The sequence below is a fragment of the Nerophis lumbriciformis genome, linkage group LG02 (assembly GCF_033978685.3).
Source record: "Nerophis lumbriciformis linkage group LG02, RoL_Nlum_v2.1, whole genome shotgun sequence".
Classification (NCBI taxonomy): domain Eukaryota; kingdom Metazoa; phylum Chordata; class Actinopteri; order Syngnathiformes; family Syngnathidae; genus Nerophis; species Nerophis lumbriciformis.
In genome coordinates, this window is record NC_084549.2 from 51,265,001 (window position 1) to 51,281,809 (window position 16,809).

A 16,809-nucleotide genomic window follows, 5' to 3' on the forward strand; every position below is an offset into this window, starting at 1 on the left:
AAATAAAGTATTATCAGGACATTTTGTTGAAAGCTAGAGTTAGTCAACCTCAGTCACCTCCGTCCCCAGTGACTCTGACTCCGCCCCTATGGACCATAGACCCGCCCACGTCACAGACTTTGTCTTCCCTGTCTCCTCGTCACTCTCCTGTTGGAAGGAGAGATTAACATTTTGGACAATTTAAAGGGGAGAATTCTGCCCCCCTCCTAACCTCCCGCCACCCCCCTTTAAAGACTGCTCCAGACCGCAAGGAGCGCGTCTGGTATCCGCCCCTTGAGGGGGGGGCTGGGGCCGGGAGCTGTGCTGGTGGGGCTGCTCAGCTGCGCCCAGCCAGGCAGCAACCTCCATCCCGGCCGCCACCACCAGTTTTTCGACCTGCCAAGCTGCAACCTCCAGCTCGTCCTCCACCACCAATCCGTCAGCATGTCAAGCCGCAACCCCCAGCTAGACCGCCTCCGCCATACTCATGGCTAACCTCAGCCCGGGTGGGCTTGCAGACGCCACCATCATCTCCGGTGGGCTTGCAGACGCCACCATCATCTCCGGTGGGCTTGCAGACACCACCATCATCTCCGGTGGGCTTGCAAACGCCACCATCATCTCCGGTGGGCCTGCAAACGCCACCATCTCCAGTTCCTGTTCCTCGGCTAGCACCTGCTCCAGTTCCTGTTCCTCGGCTAGCACCTGTTCCTGTTCCTCGGCTAGCACCTGTTCCTGTTCCTCGGCTAGCACCTGTTCCTGTTCCTCGGCTAGCACTTGTTCCTGTTCCTCGGCTAGCACCTGCTCCAGTTCCTGTTCCTCGGCTAGCACCTGCTCCAGTTCCTGTTCCTCGGCTAGCACCTGCTCCAGTTCCTGCACCTCGGCTAGCACCTGCTCCAGTTCCTGCACCTCGGCTAGCACCTGCTCCAGTTCCTGCACCTCGGCTAGCACCTGCTCCAGTTCCTGCACCCCGGCTAGCAACTGTTCCTGCTCCTCGGCTAGCACCTGCTCCAGTTCCTGCTCCTCGGCTAGCACCTGCTCCAGTTCCTGCACCCCGGCTAGCACCTGCTCCAGTTCCTGCACCCCGGCTAGCTCCTGTACCTGCACCACGCCAAGCTTTGCCGCCCGTGCCCTCACCACGCCAAGCTTTGACGCCTGTGCCCGCACCACGCCTAGCTTTTCCGCCCGTGCCCGCACCACGCCAAGCTTCGCCACCCGTGTCCGCACCACGCCAATCTTCGCCGCCTGTGTCCGCACCACGCCAAGCTTCGCCGCCTGCACCTGCGTCCACGCCTGACTCGTCTGCTGCTGCGTCCACGCCTGACTCGTCTGCTGCTGCGTCCAAGCCTGCCATGACGGCGCCAACGCGCCCACCCGGGCGACCACGGATGTGGCCGCTCCCTGGTCGTCCGCCTCGCCAAGTGCGTCCACCTCCCAGTCGGCCACGAATGTGGCCATTCCCTGGGCGCCCGCCTCCCTGCTGCAGCGGCGTTCCACTCGCCGCCGCCACTTGACTTTGCCTCGATGGATTCGGGGACACTTGGCCTGGCGACCCACCACCAAGCCCTCCCTCCGCCCTCCCGTGACTTTTGACCCTGCTTGTTTTTTTTTGTGTGTTTTCTATATGGACATCTAGAATCTGTCCTTGAGGAGGGGGTTCTGTCATGATCCGTGGTCCAGATCAGGTTTTGTTTGGTTAGTTTTGGACTCCTTTTGTTGTTACTCGTGCACCTGTGAGTTTGTTTCGTCACCATGGTTACTTGATTTTCACCTGCCTTGCACGCGCACCTGTTGCTCATCAGAGACTCTATTTAAGCCTACCTTTGTTTGTCACTCATTCTGCCTTCGTTGTGTTTGCTCCATGCAAATTGTCACGTGAGTTTTTGAGTTCCCTGTCTTTTGCCTGTGCTAAGTTTAGCCTTAGCTTCCCGTGCGTTCGGCACGCTTTTCTTTTGCTTGTTTTCTGTTTTTTTTATGAGAAATAAATCACTTCCTACCTTTACGCTGTCGTCCGGAGCCGTTCTTGCGTTGGAAGAACAACCCCGTAGTATCGACAGGCTTTGCCAAGAGCGTCCGGGTGGACGCCCGCAGGCTGGGAAGTAATCCAGGACTACACAGCAGACCCCGCAAGCTACCGGAGTGAACCCCAAGTAGCCCACAACATGCAGGGGCAGAGGAAGCTCTGCCTCCGAAGTAAGTGTCGTGGATTGTGGATCTGTGGGGGTGATCAACGGTCTTTGGCTGTGGGCTTGCGGGCTCGTGCGCTGTGCGCTGGCTGTGTGGTCCTGTGGGCAGGATCGATCAGGACCCAGAGACCTGTGGTGACTCCCGGTAGCGACCAAGAGGCGGAGCGAGACGGGACGAGTACGGCCACGTAGGTCCCACCGGAGACTGGCGAGGAGAGTGGGCGTACCCAATACTTCTACGCGGAATTACAGCAGAGGCAGGGTTTGCGTGTAAGTGTGACGTCAGCCCTGAGAGCGTCTCCGTGTTTTAAAATTATTTTATCCCCGTGGCCTGCCTCCGATTTAATTTGTGTGCAGGAGGACGCCGTGGAAGTGAGCGGAGCCAGGACACTGACCACGCCTGTCGTGGCTGTACCCTCACCTATATTATTGTTTACCAATTGGTATTTTTAGTGTTATCAACTTGACTGTTTTTAATTTGTATTGTAATAAATTGTAAATGAGCATCATTAGCTTTCCTTATTTTGGAACGGTTGCTCTCACTACATTGGGAGTGTGTGTGTGTGTGTGTGTGTGTGTGTGTGTGTGTGTGTGTGTGTGTGTGTGTGTTGCTGCGCATAATTCACGGGAATTAGATGAATTTGTGTGAATTGGCACGATTGTAAAATCATGAAGGGGCTGATTGTGTGATAATTGATCCTACGTGCTGTCAATGTCATCTCCGACTTTGACTGCTTCTTGAACGTCACAGTCTTTGTTTGGTTAAGGACCTTTTGTCCATAGACTGTCACAATGAAAAATGATGCAAAACCTTTTATTTCAAAGCAGAATGACAACCATAATCTTTGTTTTTAGAGTACCAGAAACTACAGAAGCCAAAAAAATAACTTCTATTTGTACATGGAATGTAAAAACAGCCAAACAAGCAACAGTGTTTCCCCTATCATTATATTAGGCATTCCCTCTGAGGAAGGTCAAGTGAATTCAGTAAAAAATGGTTCATAGTGTCAGATTACTACATAAATACCTTTACCATATAGAACAGGTTTATACATTGTTTTAACAAACTAACTAAAAATAACCATATCTCAATGAATTCATTCATACAACTGCATGTTTTTTCTTTTTCATACATTAAAATTGCAGGGCCTTCACCTCTTTGTTTATTAAACATGTTAAAACCAATATATGCCACAGATGTAACTTTTTTTGGAAAACGCAAACAATTTTACTACTCCAAAAAGTTAAGTACGAAACAAAGAGGCTCATTTTTCTCAATGATCTTTTTATTTTTTCCACTTTAAACGTTAAAATATCTTTTAAATCTACATCTATAAAAGCTGCACAGGTCAAAAGAGAAGCACCCTGTCAAAACTTATAATAGTAATCGATATCCAAATTTCTTATATATAAGTCCAGGGGCCTTGTATATGTATTATAACCATGCATACGCACGTTTTCACGGCAAAGTTGAGATGTATCCAGAGTGAACTGAACATGGAAGTGTGCGGTGCCTCAAGCCCATTTAATGGCTGTGGTAAGCATATTTCAACATGCGGTGGATATTTTGGCGACACTCAGAGGTGATGCTGAGTAACTGTTTAAATAAATACTACTCAGAATTATTGTGCACATCAGAGCAATTAACTCAGGTGTGTGAAATTACACAAATCAATATAAAAGCATAGGAAACGTGGTGCAAAAAACACACTGAAACAATGGCTTATTTTGCTCTATTAGAATATATTGCTAATAATGCTATGACCACAATGAGGTTCCTCGCAACCGGGGTATTCCAGAGGGAGCTTGGCCGACCGATCGTGAATGTGCCAGGCGAGCCTCAACCGAGCCATGTCAACGTGTGGGACAGAATTATCGGCATATTAGCCAGGTATATTGAATTCATTAAAACATTAAATCACAATTTGCAGCAACGGACAGTTTTCTTAATGTAATCGGAGGTATTGACTGCACACACTTATAGGCACTATAAAAGCACCACCATATGACAAATATGTCAATGTCAAAGGGAAACATTTTCATTCGATCAATGTACAGATCATATGTTATACGCAAGTACAGTGAAGCAAAATTGTAGCTATGTGGCCTGGTTTACTGCATGTTTCTTAAATTCTACGCAACAGCATGGTTGGGAACAGAATACTGGCAATGTGCGCGTTTGGTGGATTCTTGAGGGGGGGAGGGTACCCACATATGCGATCCTCTCCAAGGTTTCTCATAGTCATTCACATCGACGTCCCACTGGGGAGAGTTTTTCCTTGCCCTTATGTGGGCTCTGTACCGAGGATGTCGTGGCTTGTGCAGCCCTTTGAGACACTTGTGATTTAGGGCTATATAAATAAACATTGATTGATTGGTGAGTACATTTCTTTATGTAATAATCCCAATATTAATCCCTGTGATGACCTGTATTTCTTTTTGTAAGAAATCCACCCAAGTCTTACTTATTAATACATGAGGCCCCTGGTCTGTATAATAAATGAAATAAAATAGCAGATGATGGATTACTTATCATTTGTTTTTCTACGTGGTCATGATCACAATTTTTCATCAGTTTTCTTTATGGCGTGTGGAGGAGAAATTGCATGAATTAAATTAGCTGTCTTCATGTTGACCATGTGTATTATTTGGCTTTGCATTTATATTCGTATTGCACTTTGTCTGTTTGCTGCTTTCTGTTATGACGTTTTTTGAAAAATTACAGCATAGGAGAAACTGCAGTAATTAAATTACATGTATTTATGTTGACTACTTTGTGGATTATCTTTTTATTTAATGTTAATTTATTTGTAGTATATTTAGGATGTATTGTCGTTCTATTATGATAATTTGTGAAATGTGACTGTGGGGGATCGATCGTATTAATTAGATTGTCTTTATGTTGATTTTGTAGAATAACTTTTAATTCATGAGTATTGTTTTTATTTGTATTATATATTACAAGTAATATCATTCTACAGTGAAAGTTTGAAATGTGACTGGAGGAGTTACTACATTCAATTACATTAGTTTATGTGGACATTGTGGATTCTCTTTGTATTTCTAATACTATTGTATTTATTTGTATTATCAATTACAAGTATTGCCTATCTATTATGAATCTGGGAAATGTGACTGCGGAGGAACGATTGCATAAATTTAATTACATGGCATGTTGTTGACTTTGTGGATCATCTTCGTATTTGTTAATATTGTATTTCTTTGTATGATATTTATTATGTTTTGTCTTTCCATTATGAAAGTTTGAGAAATGTAATGTGAAATGTAATGGAAGTTTAAATCCGCTACTCTTTTGTCAGCCAAATCTACCCCACCGACGCACACAGACACACCCCAACTATAAAAGTGTGGAGGAGAAATGGCATTTAAGTTGTGTGCGTGTTCGGTGTCGATGCTGACCACTCGCCACTCTAAAGCTGTAAATCAAGGGGAAACACTGAGCACAAAGCAACATACAGAAAGGAATTCATTAAAATATCTTATCTCTAAGAGATTGCAATGTTTCCAATGGACAACCACAAAAATATCAACAGCACGATGTACATGTCATGATATCCTCAATTATCAGGCAGTTGATAAAGCTGTAATATGAAACGACAACAAAGCAATCTTTGTCCGGACACTTTTCGACAACTGAAAGATAACTGAGGATGTCCTTCAACATACATTATTTCTACCTATTAATATCACTAAAAGCTACATCAGACAGACCCTTAACTGTTACCAACGGTTGATGCCATCTGTGGAAACCAATTAAGAATCCTCACTTGGCATCTAACTTGGCCATTTCCTGGACGTATGTTCCGATGCTCTCACTGTCAAACACAACAAAGTAAATGTTTTTCAAAGAAGAGCTGGTGGAGGACACAAAGTGGTTGGAGATGGCCTTGAGGATAAGCTGGGCAGCTGTTGGCTTTGGGAATCTATTCCTGTGGAGAACATTCATGTTAGAACGATGACTCATAGCTTGGATTTAATACTAAATTAGTTAATTTTACTGAAACACAGGCAGTGTCAAACATGTTTCTTCCACCCATTAGGTAAATTTATAGGACATGTAAGAGTCCCCAAATAACCTAGGGGTCATGTTTTTGGATTGTGGAGGACATCACGTAAGACCTGGGAATACTCCACACAGACATGCTAACATATGTTTTTATGTAAGTATGGAAACATGTTCCTCAGGAACCCGTTTACATGCTGCCTCTTGGATATGTCATTAGGAGACACGGCATCAGTTCCCACAGTTACGCTGATGATACACAAATATAAATTGCATTGTCTCCTGATGACACAGGACCAAAAGATACACTTTTTAACTATATTTTAGACATCAAGTAAGTCATGGCTGGCAGTTAATTTCCTGCAACTCAACAAAGACAAAACAAAGGTTTTAGTTATAGGTCATGAAGACCAGAAAGATAAACTTTTATCAAAATTACAAGATTTTAAACTAACACAATCCATAAAAAACCTTGGTGTGATTTTTGACTCCGAGCTGACTTTTACCCCACATATTTAAAATGAGTCCACCCGTTTCTCTTTCAGACTAACCCAAAGGTGCTAAATATGCTTTTATTTTATGTCATGCCTAGCTCCCTGGCCTTCTCAAAAAGAATATTACAACTCTACAATTATGACAAAACTCAGCTGCATGCATGCTGACAAAACTCAGCTGCATGCATGCTGACAAGAACGAGAGAGCGAGACCACATTATACCAGTTTTACACTAGTCGCTAGAGTAGCTCCCCGTCCGCTTCAGGATTGATTTTAATGTTCTATTATTAGTTTTTTAATGGCCTTTCGCCTTCTTATATATTTGACCTGTTTTTACTATGTCAACCCTTGCGGATTCTGAAATCCTCTGGCACCAAACTTTTATCTTTATCAAATACCAGAACAACGACCCACGGTGAGGCGGCATTTATCCACTCTGGCCCACACCTGTTGAACAGCTTGCCGGAGATCCTCAGGACTGCAGAGACAGTTGATATTTAAAAATAAAAAAGGTTAAAAGGCACACCTTTTCAATCAGGCTTTTAACAGATCATGTATCATCTTTGATTCTTCATTTATGTTCTGTTAATTTCGATTTTATTTATTGCTAATATTAGTACTATTATTCTCACTATTTTATGTTTTTATTTCTTTAATATTCATATTTTATTTATATATATATTTTAAAACATGTTTTACATTATTTTTGATAGCATTCATTTTAGTAATTGTCCAGTGTGGTGTTTTATTAATTTCTCAGTGCCATGCCATGTTTTGTTATTGTCAATAATGCTGTGTTTACTGGTGTAAAAAGCTGGATTAATTTGGAATAATTTTCTTAGCAAGTCTTTGTAAATGTCCTAGTTGAGGGGTGTCCAAAGTGTGGCCCACAGGACATTCCACAAAAATGATCATTAAGTGTTGTTTTTAGTCTTAAAAGCAATTTCTACTGTCAGTACCCGGATGTTGTACTCAACACACACCAGAGGTTCAATGTGCAGTGATGCACACTTACTACCAGTGTTGGGTTAGTTACTGAAAAACAGTAACTAGTTATAGCTACTAGTTACTTCATTTCAAGTTACTAACTCAGTTACTAACTCAGTTACTTACACCAAAAAGTAATGCGTTACTGTGAAAAGTAACTATTTAGTTACTTCTTTTTTTTTTAAAGCTCCAATTAATGCTCTTTTAGCCTTTATTTCAGTACTGTTATTGCACTGGAGAATAATACAATGTGTTGATCAACTTGACATACATTTGCATCATTGAACTCTGCTAAGCAATGTGGTCGACATACAACACACAAAGACAAAGATATGTTTCAAAAAACAATTTGTTTTTGGCCAGAACAATTTGACAAAACTATTTTAAATAGCTGCAACATAACATACATACGTAACAAACAGCATAATAACAGCATAGCTGTAAAGCAAGAAAGGCACACACTACACACACAAAGCCTAACCAGGCATTTTTTCCTCAAGAAATTCTGACACAAAATCATGTCTAAAGCCCAGAACACTCTACACATTTCCCCAGTTTTAGTTTAGAGATAAGGAAAGATTGGCCTGGCCCACTAGAATCCCTCTTTATGTTTGTGAACTTTATAGTCTATACATTTAGAGTGATGTGATAATCAAACACTCTAGAAGTCTAAAATGAAAGAGTATATAAGAGAATTGACAGCAACGTTCCCTCTAAGGAGGGCGCCTGTGCAATTGCGCACAGCTCAAGCGTCCTCTGCGCACGACAAATCTATGCCACGCACAAAATCAAATAAAAAAATAAGCGCATAACAATTTTCGACACGACACGGACACGACAGAGAAAACCATTTTCGTCATCATTGTTCAAATATAATAATACGTCTGTCGAGACGCTTTGAGGACATTAATTCCATCCATCACTTTACTGAGCAAAACTCTTTATTGTCGGCCATAAACACATCACTGTTATATCAACAGCAGCCGCTCGCTCTTTCTCACTTGCGCCAACACATGCACATATGGCACTTAGCCAGTGATGCCTTTACAGCCACACAAAAAGTCGGACAACTCCAACACCACACATAAAGTGTAATTCCAGGTGGTTACTCTATGATTTACCAATCAAATGTGTGCTTATTCTAGTGTCGTTTATTAGGAATCTTAATTTATAAATATTAATCATGAAATGCTGTTAGTATATTAAATAAATACTAATAAAAATATATTTTTTACAAACAGGAAGTTGCAGGAATGTACACATGATCCCCTGCTTACATCTCATTGTGCAACATGTGAATGTTTTAATGGAAACTAAATGCAATGTCTGAAAGGGGTACAAATTATTTCCAAAGCAGGACCTCCACCCAGACAAACAATACAAGTACACAGTTCATGAAAAACTATATTTTTTGTTATTGTCATTGTAAGTGGGCCTAAACACTTATATTAGAAATGGAAATGACTGCTGTCATTTGATTATAATAATAAGAGAATGTTGTCTGTCTATCTGTGTTGGCCCTGCGATGGGGGTGGATTTGTCCAGGGTGTACGCCGCCTTCCGCCCGAATGCAGCTGAGATAGGCTCCAGCGACCCCGAAAGGGACAAGCGGTAGAAAATGGATGGATGGAGATTGAACTTGTTATTTAGTCAGGTTTGGGACAGGTGTGCTGCTGGTGTAGCCACAGTGTGCACGTCTGATGTTGCTCACATGGGCTCCACTGAATGCTCAGGGAGTTTTTGCGTTTGCTCACACACATGAACAATTAGAGGGAACATTGATTGACAGAGTGTGTGTACCTTCAATGCTGAATGATGAGCAGAGGCAGAGTTAATCCTTAAGTGGTGGTGGAGGTGAAGTGTCATTGGAGTCTCAATCTCTCTTTACTAGCTTCGTCGAAGCATGTTGCTTATGTAGCCTGTTTCAGCAGATTTGAATTGCTGTTTTGGGCAGTAGATGGGATCTTTGATCCAAAGCACAATTTACATTTAACTAAAATGTTATTTTCTTTGTGCTCGACAAAAGAAAAGTAGTGAACATATCTCCATGTTAGTAAACTCGACTTCTGGCTCCGCCATGATCAGACACGCCCCCCCTCTCCTCCCTCCCCACCCTCACACTCACCCACACAGAGCGCATGTCTCTCTCTCTTCTCCGGCTTGTGACACAAGAAGAATCAGAACGATGACACAGCAGCCCTCCGATAAAACACACTTTATACTACATAAAAAGTAACGTAAAATAACGCAGTAACGCATCATGTAGTAACGGTAACTGAGTTACTGAATATAAAAAATAACGCGTTAGATTACTAGTTACCACCGAAACTAACGGCGTTACAGTAACGCGTTACTTTGTAACGCGTTAGTCCCAACACTGCTTACTACCCTCAATAGTTGCCATCTTAGCTAAATATCAAAAGGGGAGGGGCTAAGATGAGTTGTTGTAATTCACATTAAAAAAGGAGCAAAGAAAATGAGGAAGTAGAAGAAAAGACTACAAAGATGAACACAAAGAAGATCAGGGAGAATAAGAACAAAAAGAACAAGAAAAAGGAGAAATATGAAGAAAAGTAAGACACATAGGGAGAAGAACACCAAGAAGAGGAAAACTAATAAAATTATAAAGAACAAGTGGATGAAGTAAAAAGAAAGAGAACCTAAATATTGCATTCATCATTTGAGTATAACACTTGTACACAATCTACTTATTGAAGTGTACTGATGAAGTATTCTATTTGGCAGACACATAATCTTTAGCTCTCATATATCCTCTGTACTTTGGAAGTAGCCGACCAATCAGATGCACACGTTGGTAGCATGTCACTCTAACACTGTATGCAGTTATTAAGGGCCACAACGACTAAAGGGGGCCTGATGATCATGGCGACCGTAACTTAGTAGCAAATTATGTTGTGATCTGGTGTTTGCTTGTTTCTACTTTGATGGACTAAATTACCTCATGGATACATTTATACTTTGTCTTTGCTAAACTTCTATTCAGCAGTGAGACAACCTGTCCTTTGTAACCATGTGTTTGGTTTAGCAGTGACCATTCAAAAGCCCTAAAAGCTTTCATTATGGGGGAATAATATCAAGTTATGAGAAAAAACTCAGGAAGAATAAATTGACTCGTTTGACACAACGCATATCTCTGAAAGAAAACTTGTACTCTACCTCTCCAAACCCAGGCTCTCTCTACAGGCAGAACTTGATGTCCTTGCGACAGACCGTGCTACTGAACAAATGCTCCATTCAACTAATTTTATGAACATTGCAATAAAGCTGGTAAACTATTAGCTCATCAACTACGCCAGATATCAGCATCTCATTATATTCCGCAGATCCAATCCGATTCAGGTATAGTTACGGATGATCTTGAGATCAATAAAGTATTTAATAGTTTTTATGCGTCCCTCTACTCATCTGCTAATTATTCTACTCCTGAGCTTGATAATCTTTTTGCCAATCTGGACATCCCCTCACTTGATCAGTCCGCTGTGGTAGAGTTAGAGAGACCAATTACTGTGGCGAAATAAAATATTGCAGCGTTATCACTACAAAACAGAAAATCCCCGGGACCAGATGGCTATCATCCCAAATTTTCAAAAAAATGTTGGCATAAGCCAGCCCCCTTATTATTGGACATGTACAAACCCTGTTTCCATATGAGTTGGGAAATTGTGTTAGATGTAAATATAAATGGAATACAATGATTTGCAAATCCTTTTCAACCCATATTCAATTGAATGCACTACAAAGACAAGAAATTTGATGTTCAAACTCATAAACTTAATTTTTTTTTGCAAATAATAATTAACTTAGAATTTCATGGCTGCAACACGTGCCAAAGTAGTTGGGAAAGGGCATGTTCACCACTGTGGTACATGGCCTTTCCTTTAAACAACACTCAGTAAACGTTTGGGAATTGAGGAGACACATTTTTTAAGCTTCTCAGGTGGAATTCTTTCCCATTCTTGCTTGATGTATAGCTTAAGTTGTTCAACAGTCCGGGGGTCTTTGTTGTGGTATTTTAGGCTTCATAATGCGCCACACTTTTTCAATCGGAGACAGGTCTGGACTACAGGCAGGCCAGTCTAGTACCCGCACTCTTTTACTATGAAGCCATGTTGATGTAACACATGGTTTGGCTTGTCTTGCTGAAATAAGCAGGCACGTCCATGGTAACGTTGCTTGGATGGCAACATATGTTGCTCCAAAACCTGTATTTACCTTTCAGCATTAATGGCGCCTTCACAGATGTGTAAGTTACCCATGTCTTGGGCACTAATACACCACCATACCATCACACATGCTGCCTTTTACACTTTGCCCCTATAACAATCCGGATGGTTCTTTTTCCTCTTTGGTCCAGAGGACACAACGTCCACAGTTTCCAAAAACAATTTGAAATGTGGACTCGTCAGACCACAGAACACTTTTCCACTTTGTATCAGTCCATCTTAGATGAGCTCAGGCCTAGCGAAGCTGACGGCGTTTCTGGGTGTTGTTGATAAACGGTTTTCGCCTTGCATAGGAGAGTTTTAACTTGCCCTTACAGATGTAGCGACCAACTGTAGTTACTGACAGTGGGTTTCTGAAGTGTTCCTGAGCCCATGTGGTGATATCCTTTACACACTGATGTCGCTTGTTAATGCAGTACAGCCTGAGGGATCGAAGGTCACGGGCTTAGCTGCTTACGTGCAGTGATTTCTCCAGATTCTCTGAACCCTTTGATGATATTACGGTCCGTAGATGGTGAAATCCCTAAATTCTTTGCAATAGCTGGTTGAGAAAGGTTTTTCTTAAACTGTTCAACAATTTGCTCACGCATTTGTTGACAAAATGGTGACCGTTGCCCCATCCTTGTTTGTGAATGACTGAGCATTTCATGGAATCTACTTTTATACCCAATCATGGCACCCACCTGTTCCCAATTTGCCTGTTCACCTGTGGGATGTTCCAAATAAGTGTTTGATGAGCATTCCTCAACTTTATCAGTATTTATTGCCACCTTTCCCAGCTTCTTTGTCACGTGTTGCTGGCATCAAATTCTAAAGTTAATGATTATTTGCAAAAAAAAAGGTTTATCAGTTTGAACATCAAATATGTTGTCTTTGTAGTATATTCAACTGAATATGGGTTGAAAATGATTTGCAAATCATTGTATTCCGTTTATATTTACATCTAACACAATTTCCCAACTCATATGGAAACTGGGTTTGTACAATAAATTGTTTAAAACTGGCCGCCTCCCGCAAACGCTCGACTAAGCTTCAATTTCTCTCCTCTTGAAAAAAGGCAAGGACCCTTTGTCGCGCACTTCATATCGTCCTATTAGTCTGTTAAATGTGGACATTAAATTATTTTCGAATTCCAAATTTCCGACTTTACGTCTGGATACTATTCTCCTTTTTATTATTAATGCGGAGGCATTAATAATCCGACTATTTTCGCTTTTACCTTTCCATGCGGCAGGGTTGTCCTCTGAGCCCATTGCTTTTTGATCTTGCCATTGAGCCTCTGTCAATAGCGCTTCGTACCAACCTGCTTATTACAGTCAAATATAGAAACAATGTGCAGATGAAATCTCTCTCTATGTTGATAACCTTCTACAAACCCAGTTTCATATGAGTTGGGAAATTGTGTTAGATGTAAATATAAATGGAATACAATGAATTGCAAATCATTTTCAACCCATATTCAGTTGAATATGCAAGACAACATATTTGATGTTCAAACTGATAAACTTTTTTTTTTTTTTGCAAATAATCATTAACTTTAGAATTTGATGCCAGCAACACATGCCAAAGAAGTTGGGAAAGGTGGCAATAAATACTGATAAAGTTGAGGAATGCTCATCAAACACTTATTTGGAACATCCCACAGGTGAACAGGCAAATTGAGAACAGGTGGGTGCCATGATTGGGTATAAAAGTAGATTCCATGAAATGCTCAGTCATTCACAAACAAGGATAGGGCGAGGGGCACCACTTTGTCAACAAATGCGTGAGCAAATTGTTGAACAGTTTAAGAACAACATTTCTCAACCAGCTATTGCAAGGAATTTAGGGATTTCACCATCTACAGTACGTAAAATCATCAAATGGTTCAGAGAATCTGGAGAAATCACTGCACGTAAGCAGCTAAGCCCGTGACCTTCGATCCCTCAGGCTATACTGCATCAACAAGCGACATCAGTGTGTAAAGGATATCACCAAATGGGCTCAGGAACACTTCAGAAACCCACTGTCAGTAACTACAGTCGCTACATCTGTAAGTGCAAGTTAAAACTCTCCTATGCAAGGCGAAAACCGTTTACCAACAACACCCAGAAACGCCGTCAGCTTCGCTGGGCCTGAGCTCATCTAAGATGGACTGATACAAAGTGGAAAAGTGTTCTGTGGTCTGACGAGTCCACATTTCAAATTGTTTTTGGAAACTGTGGACGTTGTGTCCTCCGGACCAAAAAGGAAAAGAACCATCCGGATTGTTATAGGCGTAAAGTTGAAAAGCCAGCATCTGTGATGGTATGGGGGTGTACTAGTGCCCAAGACATGGGTAACTTACACATCTGTGAAGGCGCCATTAATGCTGAAAGGTACATACAGGTTTTGGAGCAACATGTGTGCCATCCAAGCAACGTTACCATGGGCCCCTGCTTATTTCAACAAGACAATGCCAAGCTATGTGTTACATCAACGTGGCTTCATAGTAAAAGAGTGCGTGTACTAGACTGGCCTGCCTGTAGTCCAGACCTGTCTCCCATTGAAAATGTGTGGCGCATTATGAAGCCTAAAATACCACAACGTAGACCCCGGACTGTTGAACAACTTAAGCTGTACATCAAGCAAGAATGGGAAATAATTCCACTTCAAAAATGTGTCTCCTCAGTTCCCAAACGTTTACTGAGTGTTGTTAAAAGGAAAGGCCATGTAACACAGTGGTGAACATGCCCTTTCCCAACTACTTTGGTACGTGTTGCAGCCATGAAATTCTAAGTTAATTATTATTTGCAAAAAAAAATTAAGTTTATGAGTTTGAACATCAAATATCTTGTATTTGTAGTGCGTTCAATATGAATATGGGTTGAAAAGGATTTGCAAATCATTGTATTCCGTTTATATTTACATCTAACACAATTTCCCAACTCATATGGAAACAGGGTTTGTCTCGGAAATCTCTGTCTTTTGGCTTTTGGACATATGTCTGGTTACAAATTGAACTATAAATTATACTGCTAAGAATCATCCTGCACAATTTTCCCTTTGAAATTGCCTCACAAAGTTTCACATACTTGGGTGTCCAAGTCACACATGTGCTTGCAGAGCTTTATGAAGCCAACTTTGTTACACTGTTGTCCAGGATCCCAGAAGATTTTGATCGCTGGTCCTTACTTAATTTATCTTGAGTAGCTCGTGTCAACTCTTAAAATGAATGTACTTCTGCAATTTTCCCATTTGTTCCAGTGTATACAACTTTTTGTTCCTCAGTCCTTCTTTCATAAATTAGATAATCAGATTTTAGACTCAATTTGCAATAAAAAGACTCACAGGTTACATAAACAATATTTACAGCGACCCAAATTGCACTACCAAACATTAGGTTTTACTACTGGGCCACCAATATTAGAATTCTTAAATCCATCCATCCATCCATTTTTTCTACCGCTTGTCCCTTTCGGGGTTGCGGGGGGTGCTGGAGCCTATCTCAGCTGCATTCGGGCGGAAGGCGGGGTACACCCTGGACAAGTCGCCATCTCATCACAGGGCCAACACAGATAGATAACATTCACACTCACATTCACACACTAGGGCCAATTTAGTGTTGCCGATCAACCTATCCCCAGGTGCATGTCTTTGGAGGTGGGAAGAAGCCGGAGTACCCAGAGTGAACCCACGCAGTCACGGAGAGAACATGCAAACTCCACGCTGAAATTTGACGCATTTGATCCCCCTCCGTTGGTTATAGAGGCTAAGTCAACCAAACCAGTATCTCTTAGGGCTCTGGTACACTCTCCCATCCACTCTTCTACTTCCGCTTTTACGAAACATCTATTCGTAACAACCTCATTCAGAATTTAGGTTCAGTTCAACCGCTATTTTGGTTTACATACTATTTCTAGTCTTGCACCCATCACTGATAATCATGTTTCCCCCCCTTTCTTTTAAGATGGTCAAATCTGCGGATCAACACCATTAAAGATGTATACCTTTGCCTTGTTAAAGCAACTTTGTGATAATCAAAACTTTTTCAAATAACTACAGATCTGCAGTTCAGTTTGTAATACTTTTCCCAGGTTTCCAAACTTACCAACTGACACGGTTTTAGATGCTTTTTGACACCACTTCCGAATTTAAAAGGACACATTTTTACCATCAAATGTTTTATTTATGCCCGGAGTCTCTGAATTCAATTAAGTCACTTGGGGAGGGTGACTTAAAAGTGACCCTATCTGAAGAGAGCTGGACAGAAATTTTAAGTAGAGTAACAAGTCGTCTATTTGTGCTAGAGACAGCCTTATCCAATGCAAGCTAATATATCGTACCTATTATACCAAGGTCCGGTTGGGTATGACGGAATATTGGTATTATGTTATCGGTGTCAACAGTCTTCAGCTAACTTAATACATAGGTTTTGGCTTTGCCCATCCCTGTGCAGTTATTGGACTGAGATTTTTAATAGTTGGTCTTTGGTAATTGGCTAAAAGATGGAACCGAATCCTCTGAGCGGACTATTTGGGGTGGCCTTTCTGTCATCTTCTCTTAGCAAATCCAAAAAGAACTTGGTAGCATTTACTACCGTATTTTTCGGAGCATAAGTCACTCCGGAGTATAAGTCGCACCGGCTGAAAATGCATAATAAAGAAGGAAAAAAACATATATAAGTCGCACTGGAGTATAAGTCGCATTTTTGGGGGAAATTTATTTGATAAAACCCAACTCCAAACATAGACATTTAAAAGGCAATTTAAAATAAATAAATAATAGTGAACAGGCTGAATAAGTGTACGTTATATGACGCATAAATAACCAACTGAGAACGTGCCTGGTATGTTAACGTAACATATTATGGTAAGAGTCATTCAAATAACTATAACATATAGAACATGCTATACGTTTACCAATCTGTCACTCC

General features: G+C 41.4%; 2 protein-coding genes across 7 annotated transcripts in view; both read right to left on the minus strand.

Annotated features, from left to right (window-relative positions):
- LOC133608714 (uncharacterized) overlaps positions 1-2,826 on the minus strand; it is a 30,044-nt gene extending 27,218 nt beyond the window's left edge. For both annotated transcript variants that reach the window (XM_061964198.1, XM_061964190.1), the window contains exon 1: positions 1-2,826. This exon is cut by the window's left edge and continues 459 nt beyond it. In XM_061964198.1, coding sequence (XP_061820182.1) covers positions 445-1,437 — 993 coding nt within the window. In that variant the 5' untranslated portion in view covers positions 1,438-2,826 and the 3' untranslated portion in view covers positions 1-444.
- Positions 1-16,809, minus strand: part of macroh2a2 (macroH2A.2 histone) — a 75,740-nt gene that overhangs the window by 27,460 nt on the left and 31,471 nt on the right. Inside the window, exon 9 of one of the 5 annotated variants that reach the window (XM_061964178.1) lies at positions 2,964-6,001. The exons of 3 other annotated variants lie outside the window; for them this stretch is intronic. In XM_061964178.1, the coding sequence (XP_061820162.1) occupies positions 5,950-6,001 (52 nt within the window). In that variant the 3' untranslated portion in view covers positions 2,964-5,949. Of the gene's footprint in view, positions 1-2,963; positions 6,116-16,809 lie in introns of those variants that run through there. One more of the 5 variants, XM_061964171.1, reaches the window with a different exon arrangement.